The sequence below is a fragment of the Schistocerca serialis genome, chromosome 6 (genome assembly GCF_023864345.2).
Source record: "Schistocerca serialis cubense isolate TAMUIC-IGC-003099 chromosome 6, iqSchSeri2.2, whole genome shotgun sequence".
In the NCBI taxonomy this organism is placed as follows: domain Eukaryota; kingdom Metazoa; phylum Arthropoda; class Insecta; order Orthoptera; family Acrididae; genus Schistocerca; species Schistocerca serialis.
Genome location: NC_064643.1, coordinates 552,151,322 through 552,165,505, shown reverse-complemented (window position 1 = coordinate 552,165,505; position 14,184 = coordinate 552,151,322). Strand labels below are relative to the sequence as shown.

The 14,184-nt window shown below is 36.1% G+C and overlaps 1 protein-coding gene across 2 annotated transcripts in view; it reads left to right on the top strand.

Moving 5' to 3' along the window:
• LOC126483695 (uncharacterized) overlaps positions 1–14,184 on the top strand; it is a 436,703-nt gene that overhangs the window by 398,643 nt on the left and 23,876 nt on the right. For both annotated transcript variants that reach the window (XM_050106783.1, XM_050106784.1), the window contains 4 exons: positions 457–626; positions 794–975; positions 4,324–4,435; positions 6,682–6,861. In XM_050106783.1, coding sequence (XP_049962740.1) covers positions 457–626; positions 794–975; positions 4,324–4,435; positions 6,682–6,861 — 644 coding nt within the window. The remainder of the gene's footprint in view (positions 1–456; positions 627–793; positions 976–4,323; positions 4,436–6,681; positions 6,862–14,184) is intronic.

The window sequence follows — 14,184 nt, the reverse complement described above, 5'->3', positions numbered from 1 at the left end:
TCTCTATAGGTTTTCTTTAATGGTGGAATGTACAGGAAATATGCTAATGAATCAATGATTATATTAATCCTTTTTTAGCTGCAATTATACATTATTCTTCTTATGGGATCCAACTCTGAATGAATCTTGGTTTGACCAACGGTATTATGCTTTGTCATGGACAATTTGTCTACATTTTCTAACATTCATGAAGGAAGCTATATTTTACATTAACAAATCACTTTCAGGGATTTTTATTGAGTATTTTCTGAGTTGGCCTCCATTCCAGCATCATTTATACTGTCCTGCTGTCCATCCATAAACATGACCCAATGAAGCTATTGTTGTGTTCTTTGTTAGCTTTACATTGTCAGCTTGGAACAATATTCAGCTATTAGTAATAAGTGTTGCAGCTAACATTAGCAGATAGTGGAAGCCATTGTCTAGTGAACTTACGCTTCTTCTTCTTCGTGCCAGGATGGAAATGTCCAGTTTGCACCCTAATCAATTCTCCTACAAGACCAGGATGCGCTGCTTGTACAACCGAAAGACCTGTACGATATGTGGTCCCTGTAGAATATCGAGCAAATGAACAGGAATTCCAAAGAATGAGACGTGAGCAAAAACTGGATGAGGAAATGCAGCAGGTTACTATGCGGTTCTTATTATGGAAGTTAAATATGTTTTGATGAATGTGTATTTCCTTATTTGAAATAATTGATATTAAAAATTATCTTTGTGATAAATCTACAATACTGCCGTGCATAACAGTTTTTCATAAAATCATTGCATCATCATATTTCACTATTTGCAGGCAGCAGCAAAAGAGAAAGATGTTGAGAAGCAAAAACAAAATCATCATTATCAGGAACTCTTAAATCTGGATAACACAGATCTGGTTCCCAACACTGAAGCTTTTGACTGTTCTGTCTGTCTTGTAACATATAATGCTGGTGATGGAGTAATTCTTCGAGAATGCCTTCATGTATTCTGCAGGTGCATTGTTTTTAACAATATCTTTAAGTTTGCAAACTCTCTTGACTGTGTGGAATGTGTTTTACAAATTATCGCTAAACACATAAATGGGTGCACTAATTTATTTGATATGAGTGGAATGCAAGCACTGCAAATGCAAAAAATAAGAATATGTTTTCAAACAACAAAACCATTTCATAAAAATACATTATTAAAAATTCAAACAAAAAATGAAAACAGAACAATACTCGGTGATCCACACTCATTTATATAAAGATGAGGTAATCACTAACACTTTAGGCACCATTCGTCTGCATACAACTAGTTGCCTGTACCCATTTCCTTTTATATTGTCTCCAACCAGAAATTTCTATTATTATACTATTACTGAAGCTTCATTTCATGATGGACAGCTGAAGTAAACAGAGATGTCACATATCAAAGCAAACTAATCTCTGGAGAAGATTTAAAACAGGCTAATTTTTCATTTGTTGTATTTGCTTTGGACTATTTGCCTGAAATAGATTTTTTTTGTTCAATAAGTGTCCACTAATGAACTGTCGGTTTCTTTTGTGTTATATGTTTTCATTTAGCTTTGATTAACACTATTTTTTTCAATTTGGTGACAATACTAAACCCATTTACAACATCTTAACAATTATTCATGTTAATACATGCATACAATGACTCCTCTATATTTTACTGTTAATACAAACTAAGGTCTCACTAACAAAGTGATGGAAATAAGGCTGTGCATTGCTTGGATGATTAATATGGTTGCACAACATTATTCAGATGGCAGCTTGGCCAGAGGCTGCACTTTTTGGCTGTCAAATTTGATGCTTCCACCTATCTTTCAAATGTATGCAGTGTGATTAAACAATTTTATGTGCATTTTTCCTGCTTAGTAACAGCAATATCCTGGTCAAGGTAGTCCACAATGTGTTCCAGAAAAACTCCCATCTATATTTATATATTTTGTATCACTAGTAACTATGAGGTGATCACAACAATAACAATGCAACCACCATTTGAAATATTGATAGTCTGTCATTCTCAATGTCAGATGTAACTGTGACACCAAACTAGCACCTAAAAATGCAGTATTTTGTCACCTTTCTTGTGTGTGTGTGTGTCCGCGCACTCATGTGCGTGCATTTGCGCACACTGTAATCTAACTTTTATTACCAAATAAGTCATCCGAAACTTCATTAAAATTCACATACCACTGCAGAGACAAAGCTTCATTATGGAAATTATTTGAAGCATGTTGAGGAAGCCATTTTCTGCTGTGTCCTTTCTCCCAGAATCCAGCGAAGTCTGCAGAAGATCTTCTGTGTAGAGCTAGGGAAGACACGAGGGATTTCACATTAAAGCTTTGTGTTTGGTAATAGAACATATTCAGTAGTTGATAAGAGAGTTTCTCATGAGAGACAAGACTTGAATTTGGAATCCCTGCAGAAAGTTTTAATCTGTCAGGAAATTTAAAGTAATTGGTTACCTTGGATTTGTGTTAGCCACATGCCAATTCTTATGTTGCTAAGACTAATTCATTAAATAACTAGACAAGGCAAGTGAACCATCAAGACCATAAAATGAGAAAGTATGCGTTTTTATAGTAAGATATTAATGAGTTACATGTAGGAGTCACAGAAATTGACGTTGCTTTGTCGTGAGTCTGCAGAGTTTTATGTCACTATCATATCATCGATAAGGGTAGAAGTTGAAGCAATGAATTAAAATTTGTGCCAACTTGAACAGAGGTCTCCTGCTTATGCAGCAGATGTGCTAACCACCACACATCACCTGCCTTGTTAGCAGGAGACTGGGGTTCAAGCCTGGCCATTGCAGAAATTTTAATTCATTGCTTCAGCTTCTATCCTTGTCAAAGATAAAGTTGAGACTCGTATGTCTCCAGCAAAATGTAATTCCACGAGCTCAACTATCTTATCAATTTAGTATGTCACTCAGTTTGTCAAAAGTCAGTTCTAATAATGGTCTCCTTATCATCATGTCACATGTTGGTATACAACTGAAGCATTTCTTAAATGCAGTAATGTGTCCTTTTCATTGAAAAGGTGGTATGAGGAGCAGAAAGAGATAGATGGCTTCAGACAGCACTACGACAGCCACAGAGAGAGAGAGAGAGAGAGAGAGAGAGAGAGAGAGAGGAGCAAATGAAGGAAGTAAGCACTGCCTTGTTTGTGTACTGAGATATGAGGACATGCATTCTTTGCATCTGTGCTGTTTACCTACAAAACAAGTGCATAAATAGATATTCCATATCACTGAAAGTTTTTTATTGACAAAGGTGTATAAATATAAATATATATTTAATGGTAGACATATTTGATATTGCTGTTGTGGCTGTTTCTGTCCTAAAGTGATGTTTGGCAGCATAGGTGATGTTTGTTGAGGCAGATATCATATTTGACCAAGCATTTGACTTCTACCAAATGAGAACAAGAAAACCTAGAGGCAAATAAAGGTGTGTGGCGAATGCTTATAGTTTTAAATGCATTTGCAGTATTAATTGGTCCATTTATTAGCCGTCTTCATCTTACTTGTACATAGGTAGATACATTGTTGCACAGGAAAGTCAATATGTAATGAGATTAGAAGGTCCATTGATTATTTAATAATAATCTAAATGTTGCAATTCATTGCAATACATTATTTTTTGGTAATACTCAACTTCTGTCTTCTTATGAGCTAAACATTTTCTGCACAGAATTGAAAATGAGGCCATAAATGGCAATGCCATTGAGAACAGTTTAAACAATGAGGATTCAATCTGTTGTCCCACTTTGTGTGGAATAACACATTTGTAACACTGTGAATTAAGTTTAATTACATAGACAGAATTCATATATAATTCAAAACTCATAAAATGAATTCTGTGGAATGCAGGTAACTGGCAAAGTAGAAACAGAGAGTGCCTGGCCATGTGATCAATTAATGCAGTTACTGTAAGACTAGATCAAATAACTGTTGTTTGAACATAATTGTAGTGTTTGATATATGGCAACAGCATTAATTCTGCTATCATTTACCTCCCACCATGAATGATTGAACGGAAATAACAGAATCACAATAGAAATGAGGATCAAAATTCAACTATAGTCTCAGTTTATGATCTTTGCAAATTGTCATTAGGTAATCATCATGAGATTATTTTTTAAGTGCACTAAGTAATCTTACAGCAGTAAGTGAATGAGGCTCTGTATTGAATTGCTCTGTTGGTGGCAAATAAATTCATAGGTGAACTCATTTTTCATTTTATTACTGTCTTTAAAATATTGCATACCAAAGTTGTGAATGGCACATCATCGATGGCTCATGTTGCATTTATGCTGTGTTTTGTTGCAGACAGTGCCTAAGGAATACTGTACAGTTTAGTGAGGAGGCAGAAGTTAAGTGTCCTTATAGGGATGCAGACTATGCTTGTGACTGTGTTCTTCAAGAAAGAGAAATTAAAGCAGTAAGTAAATTTTCTATAATATTGTTTTGTCTTCAGTTTTCAGAGTCTTGCCTCTTTGCCACGTCTGATTGGAAGATGATTGCTCTCTCTAACTGTTGACCACAATGACCAAAACTAAAACTGATGGCCCCAAGACTGTGTATATATACTTTTGGTAAATACTTACAAAAGTAGAAACATTATCCTACGTTCCATAACTGTTTGTTGAGGAAGCTAAGAGAGAGAGAATGGGGATGATTAGAAAGGAGGGACTGGTCATTCAGACCCCAGACTGAGAGAGACCCACCTCTTGTAAAAATCGGGAATGACAAAGTTGAAGCAAGAGCATCAAAGAAAGTAGTAGGTCAAAGATAGTACGGTGATAAGTATGTGACATTACAAGCAGCGAGTTCACTAAAAACTGTATATAAAAAGCAGAGCAATTATTTGAATGTTGTGTCCCTGGAAAGTTGATGTGAAGAGCGTGGGCCAGATAAGACAAATGTGATGATGGGCAAAGCACCCAGGTTATTGCAGCTAGTTGTGAACAGACATGGGGGCCACTCGGCAGGTTACAGCAGGTCAGCGACATGGATATCTGGAAGTGGCAAGGGGAGTGCATGCTGCCACTGCATGCTTAAGGGAGTGAGGCAAAATGTTAAAATTGAAACTTGAATATTTACTGAAAAACTAAACCTGCTCCAAGACATGCTATAAAAAATCTTAAGATAGCATTGAATTCACAGTAGTGAGACAAGATCACTAAAACTATTGGCTGTGTATAAAATTATTATTAACAAAGTTATTAACATTTATACTAAAATTGTTTGTAAAGTTAGTAACAAATGATACAGATACACAATATATGCCATGTGTCACACACAGTTCCATACATCTTGATTACAGCTGGAAAATGAGCTTGTTTCTATTATTGTTAAACAAATAATCTGGACAAGGCTGCCAAAACAAATATTTCTCCACATGTACATGAGTGATTATTGCCAGAATGAGAGTGCTTTCCATTATCCCACAATCCATATGTTTGATTAAAGAGACTTTGATAATTTAATGTGTTCCAGGTCATCATTTGACTAACACAGGACTGCAATGCGAAGGTGAATAAGGTTGTCAAGTTGACTAGGCTACCTCCAGTTCTTTTTGGGGTGTATAGAATTGAATAAAGCCAGTTATTTTGTTACATCTGAAACTGAATAATGAGATATGAGGCTGCTAATGAACCAAGCGTATGTGTTGTAATATTTTTAAAATGTATAAATGTTATAATATGCCTTACTTAATAAGCTGTGCTCAAGTTGTAAGTTGCTGTATTGTATAGGGCAGTGGGTCACACGACCAAGTTTTCAAATAGGCTAGCAGTGTAGAACTTGGGTTTTCTTTTTGTCAATGATGTAGGTTTTGCTAAGGTTTTATGTGGCCATAGAGCTGCTTGACCTTAAGTGGTAACAGTTAGAAACATTTTGATGTGCACCAATTCCAGACTTAAGATATGTCCACAAGATGCCTCTTTTCTCACGCACAATCACAGATCCATGGGAACAGAAGCTGACAATCGACAGAGCTGTTACAGGTTTCTAACATTATAAACTAGATTATATTTGATGCTTTTTTTGTCATCCAACCATTTGTAAATGAATATTACCAATTGAAATTAAACAAACTGATAATACATGTTACTACCAATGGATGGACATGCTATTAGTGAGTACTTTGATGTGAAGTTGTTGATAATCACACTGCAGAGCTCGTAAGGTGAAATTAAAAATATGGATCCTACCTGATGACATAACAGTTATCAAGTGATCCAAATTAGCTTCAAAACTGCATGAAAAAAGGGCTGCTTCAATATCTGTAAGTGGTCCTTAGAATTTTTGCCTCCTGAAAGTAAGTGTTAGCCACTCCTTCTGTCTCCTTGTAATTTTATAGTTTTTCAGGTGAATTTTCTTTTAAATACAGTGTACCAAAACTAATATGGCCCCAATTCAATGTATCTAACTACAAACAAGATCAGAAAAATTATTTTCAGTAGAAGTATTTATTGCTTTCAAGGGAATAATTGTGTTTCAGGCAAAGTAAATGTTTCGTTGCATGCGTGTCTCTTGTTGAGATTAAGTGATTTCCATGATGCCATGTTATACAAAGAGCAGCCTCTGTTTTGGCTGTTGGTCCACTATAAGAAACTACTGTTATTATCTTAAAAAAATAATACATGAAGAAAAATAGTAAATTACACATTCTTTTGTTTGCAGCTCGTGCCTGCCGATATGTATGAACAGCATTTGGCCAAATCTGTAGCACAAGCAGAAAATAAAATAGGAAATGCATTTCACTGTAAAACACCTGACTGCAAAGGATGGTGTATTTTTGAAGACAATGTTAACGAGTTCCGCTGTCCAGTGTGTTCTGTAACCAACTGCCTGACATGCCAGGTAAATTGAAATAGTAATTGTCACATGAACATTTGGATTCTTTTAACTTTCCCATAATGTTATATTTAACCGCCTTGTCAACAATCATAATCTCTGAAAAGAGATCTCCATAAAAAACTACATTAAAATAAAGTTTTTCTTTTTTTTTTTTTAAAAAAAAAAAGAGCTTACATCTTAAAAACAGACAGATATGAAAAAAACGACAGGCCACTAGCTTTTTGAACCATGTTCTTCTGTTTGGCCAAAGAGAAGAAACTGCTTAAGAGGGAATGGTGTCATGTTACAGATGCTATCAGTATCAGAGAACTGATGATGACGATGATGATGAGGAGGAGGATGATAATGATGATGATGATATTCCTCCTCCATATACTGCTGTTGATAGTGGACCTCTTGTCCACTGACAGAGTAAGGGATGTGTAACTGTGGACTCATGCAAAGATCTTCTCTAGTCCTTCTAACATATATTTGCTTGACAAGATCCACTCGCAAGAATTTCGTATTAGTTACTGTCACTTCAGCCTGTTTCCTAATCCATTTGTTTGTTTCCTTGTTTCTTCTAATAATTGCCAACATGAATTTCTCCACTGCTCACTGAAATTTTCATGCTAATGGTCCTTCATTGACACTCATAAGTCATAACTGTAACACACTAATCATAAATTTTTTTTTTTTTTGCAGTCTCTTTGAAATATTAGTTTTTAAACCTTATTTAGTTTATGAAAAGCACTCCATGCCATTTTTACTCTTATTTTCATTTGGTTGCTTGTCAATTCAACCTCAACTGCCCTAAATACAAAAGCTCAACAGTTACAAGTAATGCTATGATTGCATTATTAATTGGTATGTTCAATGAATATTATGTGTAGTCTTAGTATAATAGGTTTTCAGGGTTGCTGAAATTTATCTGCAATAGGGGCAAACAATACATTGTGATTGGCAAAAATGAAGATGATTCTTGAAAGTTTCCTGGCATAAAGAGTATTCCAGGAAGTTTCAGGATTGTATTGGAGCCACATAATGTCAATTTCTTGCCACGATATTTTGACTAATAACCTTTCAGCCATCACCACCTGAAGATGGCTGAATGAATGGTCCCAAGAAGCCAACATTATACTGCTGCAATCCCAAAACTTCATGTACTAAAATGAAGGTGGTTCACCAGTGTTACTTCAACATGTATTCCTTCTTCGTTTTTCCAGTTTCACTGGTTTTGAAAAAACTGAGCCAATATTCATGAATCCTATGATGTTGTGGTCTTCAGTCCAAAGAATGGTTTGATGCAGCTCTCCAATCTACTCTATCCTGTGAATAACTACAGCGAGCTGCATCCATCTGAATCTGCTTACTGTATTCATCCCTTGGTCTCTCTCTTCAGTTTTTACCTTAACACACTTCACTCCATTATCAAACTGATAATTCCTTCATGTCTCAGTTGTGTCTTTATCTGTTGGTCCCTTCTTTCACTCAAGTTGTGCCATAAATTTCTTTTTCCCCAGACTGTAGTCTTGTTTCTATACAAGTTGTAAATAACCTGTTCATTTAATAAAAATATTGACACAGAAATTGCTGGATCCCTTTGTAATAAATGGTTCATTAAGCAAGGGCTTCTTTCCGGAATTCTTCAAAATCTCAAAAGTCTTCCCAGTTTTCAAAAAGGGTGACCCACGTGATGTAAATAACTGTTGGCCAATATCCCTCCTACCAGCAGAATCAAAGGTAATTGAAAAAGTCATGTGCAGTCATGTTAGAATTCCTGAATAAAGGAAAACTGATTTTCTGAACATCAAATGGGTTTAGCAGGCACAGATCTGTCAAAGATTACCTTTTTGCACTGTGACCAAACCTTCTCTTCTTTCAATTACAGAGAATTCTCCTCTGGATTGTTCATTGACCTAACCAGAGCATTTGATTTGGTTAATCAACAGATATTTCTTCAGAAATTAGACACATATGGCATCCGAAGTGTATGTAATCAATGGTTTGAGCCACACTTATCAAATAGGATGCAAGTAGTTGAAGTCTCTAGCAAAGAAAGAACTTGCTCTAACAAAGCTGTGATTACTTGTGATATGCCACAAGGCTCTGTTCTGGGGTTGCTCAGTAGCACATCAGTGCAACAAATGAGTGATCAAATATCAAATACAAAGGGGAGGCTGCTGCCCTGGCTTCAGAGAAATAAACTGTTGCTGAATGCAGTCCACATGCTCTTCTATCCATCAAAAAACCACCCTATTCAAATGACACCAATACTAATAGAAGACCATGAAATCAAGCAAGTAGAAGCAACATAATTTTTGGGAATATGGATAGATAACACTTTGGAATGGAATGTGCAAGGGAAAAAGTACTGAATAAGCTGAGCAGCCTCTGTTACGCATTTAGAATCCTCATCCAAACATGCAACATAGATGCATTAAAAACAGCGTACTTTGGCATAATACATTCAATTTTAACATACGGCATCCCCTTCTGGGGATCATCGTACAAAAACATCTTTATAATGCAGAAAAGGCTGTGAAAGATAATGAAGTAAGAACATCGAAGATTATCAGCAAAGCCAATTTTCAAAGACTTGAAAATTTTACCAGTATCCTGTATTTATATAATGGAAACAGTTTTATCTGAAAAAAAAAACACCATACACCTCTTCACGAGAAATAGGAATATACATGAGCACAGTACAAGAACAAATTTGAACATTCATCTGCTACTCCAAAGACTAAGTAGGTGTCAAGCTGGTGTCAGGAATATAGGCTCTCAGCTGTAAAATAAACTTCCTATAACCATAAGAAATAGTGAAAGGCTGTCGTTCAGGAAGAAAGTAAAAGAACTAACTGTCACACACACCTTTTACTCTGTTGATGAGTACTTCAAGACAAATATACAATTGCTATCCAAAATACCTTCCCAAATAAATAAGAACACATTTTCACTAATCATCAAATAACACATTACATTTATTTTTACCTATTCTTAATCTTGTCTTATATACTGAAATAAATTTAATTGTTAGTCAGTTGTGTTAGGACTATACAGAAATAAGCCTATAGTTTGTACTTGTTGTAGTTTCTTAATTCCCATTGTGCATTGAAAGCCCATATATATTACTGTTACATCACTTTCTATGCATCCCCATATAAATATAAACTGTCTGCTATGTGTATTTAGCTTTAAGTCAATTTTTTGTGCCACCATCCATTTAAGCTTATGCATACACAGTTGTATGTTCCATTTCCTTGTAATGATTTCACATAAAATTCACATATGCATTTGGACTAACAATGTTGTCAGAACCTCTGGTTCTTTCAGTTTATCCAACTCCCATCTCCTTAAATCCCTGCCTTTTTGCAGTTTCTTCAGTTTTAATCTGCAGTTCAGAACCAATAAATTGTGGTCAGAGCCCACATCTGCCCCTGGAAATGTCTTACAATTTAAAACCTGGTTCTGAAATCTCTGTCTTACCACAATATAATCAATCCGAAACCTTACAGTGTCTCTAGGTCACTTCCATGTAAACAACCTTCTTTCATGCTTCTTAAACCAAGTGTTAGCTATGATTAAATTATGCTCTATGTAAAATTCTACCAGGCGGCTTCCTCTTTCATTCCTTCCTCCCAGTCGATATTCACTTACTACTTTTCCTTCTCTTCCTTTTCCTGCTATCGATTTCCAGTCCCCCATGGCTATTAAATTTTTGTCTCCCTTAACTGTTTGAATAATTTATTTCATCTCATCATACATTTCCTCTGCCTCCTCCTCATCTGCAGAGCTAGTTGGCATGTTAACTTGTACTACTGTGGTGGGCGTGGGCATCATGTCTGTCTTGGCTACAATAACGTGTTCACTATGCTGTTCATAGTAGCTTATCTGCATTCATTATTAAACCCACTCATGCATTACCCCTATTTGATTTTGTGTTTATAATTCTGTTTTCATGTGACCAGAAGCCCTGTTACTCCTGCCACCAAACTTCTCTAATTCCCACTATATCTAGATTTAACCCATCCATTTCCCTTTTTAAATATTCTAACTTACCTGCCCAATTCAAGGATCTGACATTCCATGCTCTGATCCATATAACGCCAGCGTTGTTTTTCCTGATAACGACATCCCCGAGTAGTCCCTGCCCGGAGATCTAAATGGGGAACTATTTTACCTCCATAATATTTTAACCAAGAGGATGTCACCATACAGTAGAGCTGCATGCCCCTGGGAAAAATTATGGCTGTAGTTTCCCCTTGTTTCAGCCATTCACAGTACCAGCACAGCCAAGGCCATTTTGGTTGGTGTTACAAGGCCAGATCAGTCAATCATCCAGACTGTTGCCCCTGCAAATACTGAAAAGGCTGCTGTCCCTCTTCAGAAATCATACGTTTGTATGGCCTCTCAGCAGATACCCCACCATTGTGGTTGCACCTATGGTACAGCTATTTGGCGGGGAGGGAGGGGGGGAGAGGGGGGGAAGAGACAATATCCATACAATATTTATTATCTGTGGATGGATAAATAAATAACTAAAAATAAATTAAATTATGATCAGCTTTGCACCTCTACAAGATGCATCCTAAAGTGATAAAAATTCTTTTAGCCTTAGAGCTACTCCCCATCATGTACGTCAAGTTGTAAGCAAACAGTGCACTAAATGCAGTAGTCATTTAAAATTAAGGGGGTAGCAGAACTGTGCAAGTAGCTGGAAGGTGGTTGAGTGGCAGCAGACAAGGCTTAACTTGTTAAAAAGAATCTTTGTCACCTGAGAATGCATCTTCGAGTGGCACGAAACTGGTCATGACTTTCAGTAGAAAGTATTTCACAGCAATTGTGGGCTATTTCTTTCAAAATGTGGAACTTTGTGGTTGCTCACAGTTTAAAATAACATTCTTTGTGTATGTTCCTATTTACTCTTTTCCCTTTGAATCCTACAGCTTTTATTTCCCTGAAGAATATTATGCCATTGGCTATGGATCCAAGTGGAGTGGACATTAGTTATGGCCAACTTTTAATTAAGCAGTTGCTTGGAATTAATCCTGTTGACAAACTTGTTAGTAAAAATAATAGTTGGTCACCTCATTAAAAGTACATCAATTGTATCATGAAAATTATTCCTTATACATTACACAAATGGCACCTGAACATGTTTATTTTGTCATTTGTGTTCAGTGTAGAGCAAGTAACTTTGTCTTTTATATCACTAATTCCAACACAATTTTCATTCAGTTGATCAACATCTGAAATGAATCCAGTAGTTCTTGTTCCAGCTTCATCCTGATGGATAATCACTTGAATCAGTGTTTGTGAGATGATGTCATTAGTAATTGCACTGGAACTTGTTGAATCCAGTGACATGGGAGAGGAACAAACATTAGAGTAAGATTCAGAACTTCATCATTACAATCATTCGGAGTCTGTTCCCCCAAATTAGCAAAGTGTTACTTAATTACAATCCTTTTTGAAGCTTAAGTTTATAAAGAAACCTGCAGGCCTAAGCATTTGTTATCATCAACTTGTTGCCAAAATAATACTCAGGTGCTTCCACAGAATATATTTTATTTCCGTATCAGCTACTAAGACACTTTTCTAAACTCTAGGGTTGTGTATTTGAAGGAAGCAGCAAGCACATGCTATCCAGAACAAATTTTTCAATTTTCATTTTTTAACATTGTCTCAATTATGATTTTCTGTTTCTTACTGAGTTTATAATAATCAAGGGATTTTGGCAGTGCCATCTTCCACTTTGTCTGCAAGTTGCTTTCACAGTAAATTTTAGTTTAGGATTTTCTCTGTTTGTTTCATAATCACACAACTCTTAGTTTCTTACAATTTATTTTTTAAGTAAAAATGTTGCTTAGTGTCATAGTGATTCGTTCTGTACAATTTGTTGCATGGGAGTAGACAGTCCGCAGCTCGTGGTCGTGCGGTAGCGTTCTCGCTTCCCACGCCTGGGTTCCCGGGTTCGATTCCTGGCGGGGTTAGGGATTTTCTCTCCCTCGTGATGACTGGGTGTTGTGTGATGACCTTAGGTTAGTTAGGTTTAAGTAGTTCTAAGTTCTAGAGGACTGATGACTGTAGATGTTAAGTCCCATAGTGCTCAGAGCCATTTGAGCCATTTTTTTGGGAGTAGACATTACAACTTCTTCTGTGGTTTTTTTTTTTTTTTTTTTTTTTTTCTGCCACAGCTTCTGTTATGTGGTTGTCTTACTTATGATTTTCCCCAGAATGATGTTATTGGATAGGTATTTTGGTAAACAGGAAAAAGCTCCTTCGTTCAGAGACAATCTTTCTCTTCAAATTTCAACGTGTTTACCATCAATGACAAAGAAATTTCCTTTTTAAGTTTATCTTTAATGTGTGAATCATAGGCAGAACAATTGTGAGTGAAATCTCAGTTCTTTTCATGGAATTGCTCTTACCCATCTTTAAAATTCCATTTTTGGAGGTAAGATTCAGAAGGATGTAGGCTGCAGTAGGTACTGGGAGATGAAGAAGCTTGCACAGGATAGAGTAGCATGGAGAGCTGCATCAAACCAGTCTCAGGACTGAAGACCACAACAACAACAACAACAACAACAACAACAAGGAAATGTTTACTTTTACTTTCTCTGTAGCCAGATCAGCAGGCTGGAATGAAATGTGGGCATTATTTCATCTTCTTCTCCTCCTCCTCCTCTTGTACATATAAGTAACCGAATGACCTAGCATTACGTTCTCACTGCAGCTTTCACATACTCAGCATTCACACATAATAATATAAGTAAAATCATGAAAGAAGTACAGACAGTTTCAGTGGTCACCATCCATGGAATCAGGAAACAGTGATGTTAGTGGTTTAATGACACTATTATTGCTACTCACGATACAGAGGAGAGGCTGAGCCGCCCACACCAAATTTCTATTAATTGTGTGAGCTTTCTGCCAAAAGGAAAATTCTGTCTCATGCTCTAGAGTATATTTTCTTCTGAATTTGTTTTTAATCAGCCTGTCTTCAGCTTTTCGTGTCTTAAAATGGAAGTTTGCTAGGAAACCTTACCCTTATCTTTCAGATTATGGACTATAACAAGTTAGTCATATCTTTTTCCTCGTGATTAGGACTTCAACCACCAAATACCAGACACTCAATGAGTAGAAGTGTGCAAATTACAAGACAAAATACAGAAGCTGTATTTATCGTAAGAAACTAAGCAGTACAGTCTCTTAATCAGTTTTTACATTAAAAAGTTAAAAAAACTAAATGCTTTGAGGGTAAGTGTTTGTTTTCCTTACCTTCATTTCTGGGTGGATTGTATTAAATATTAAGCCTATAAAACAATATATTTAATTTATTGA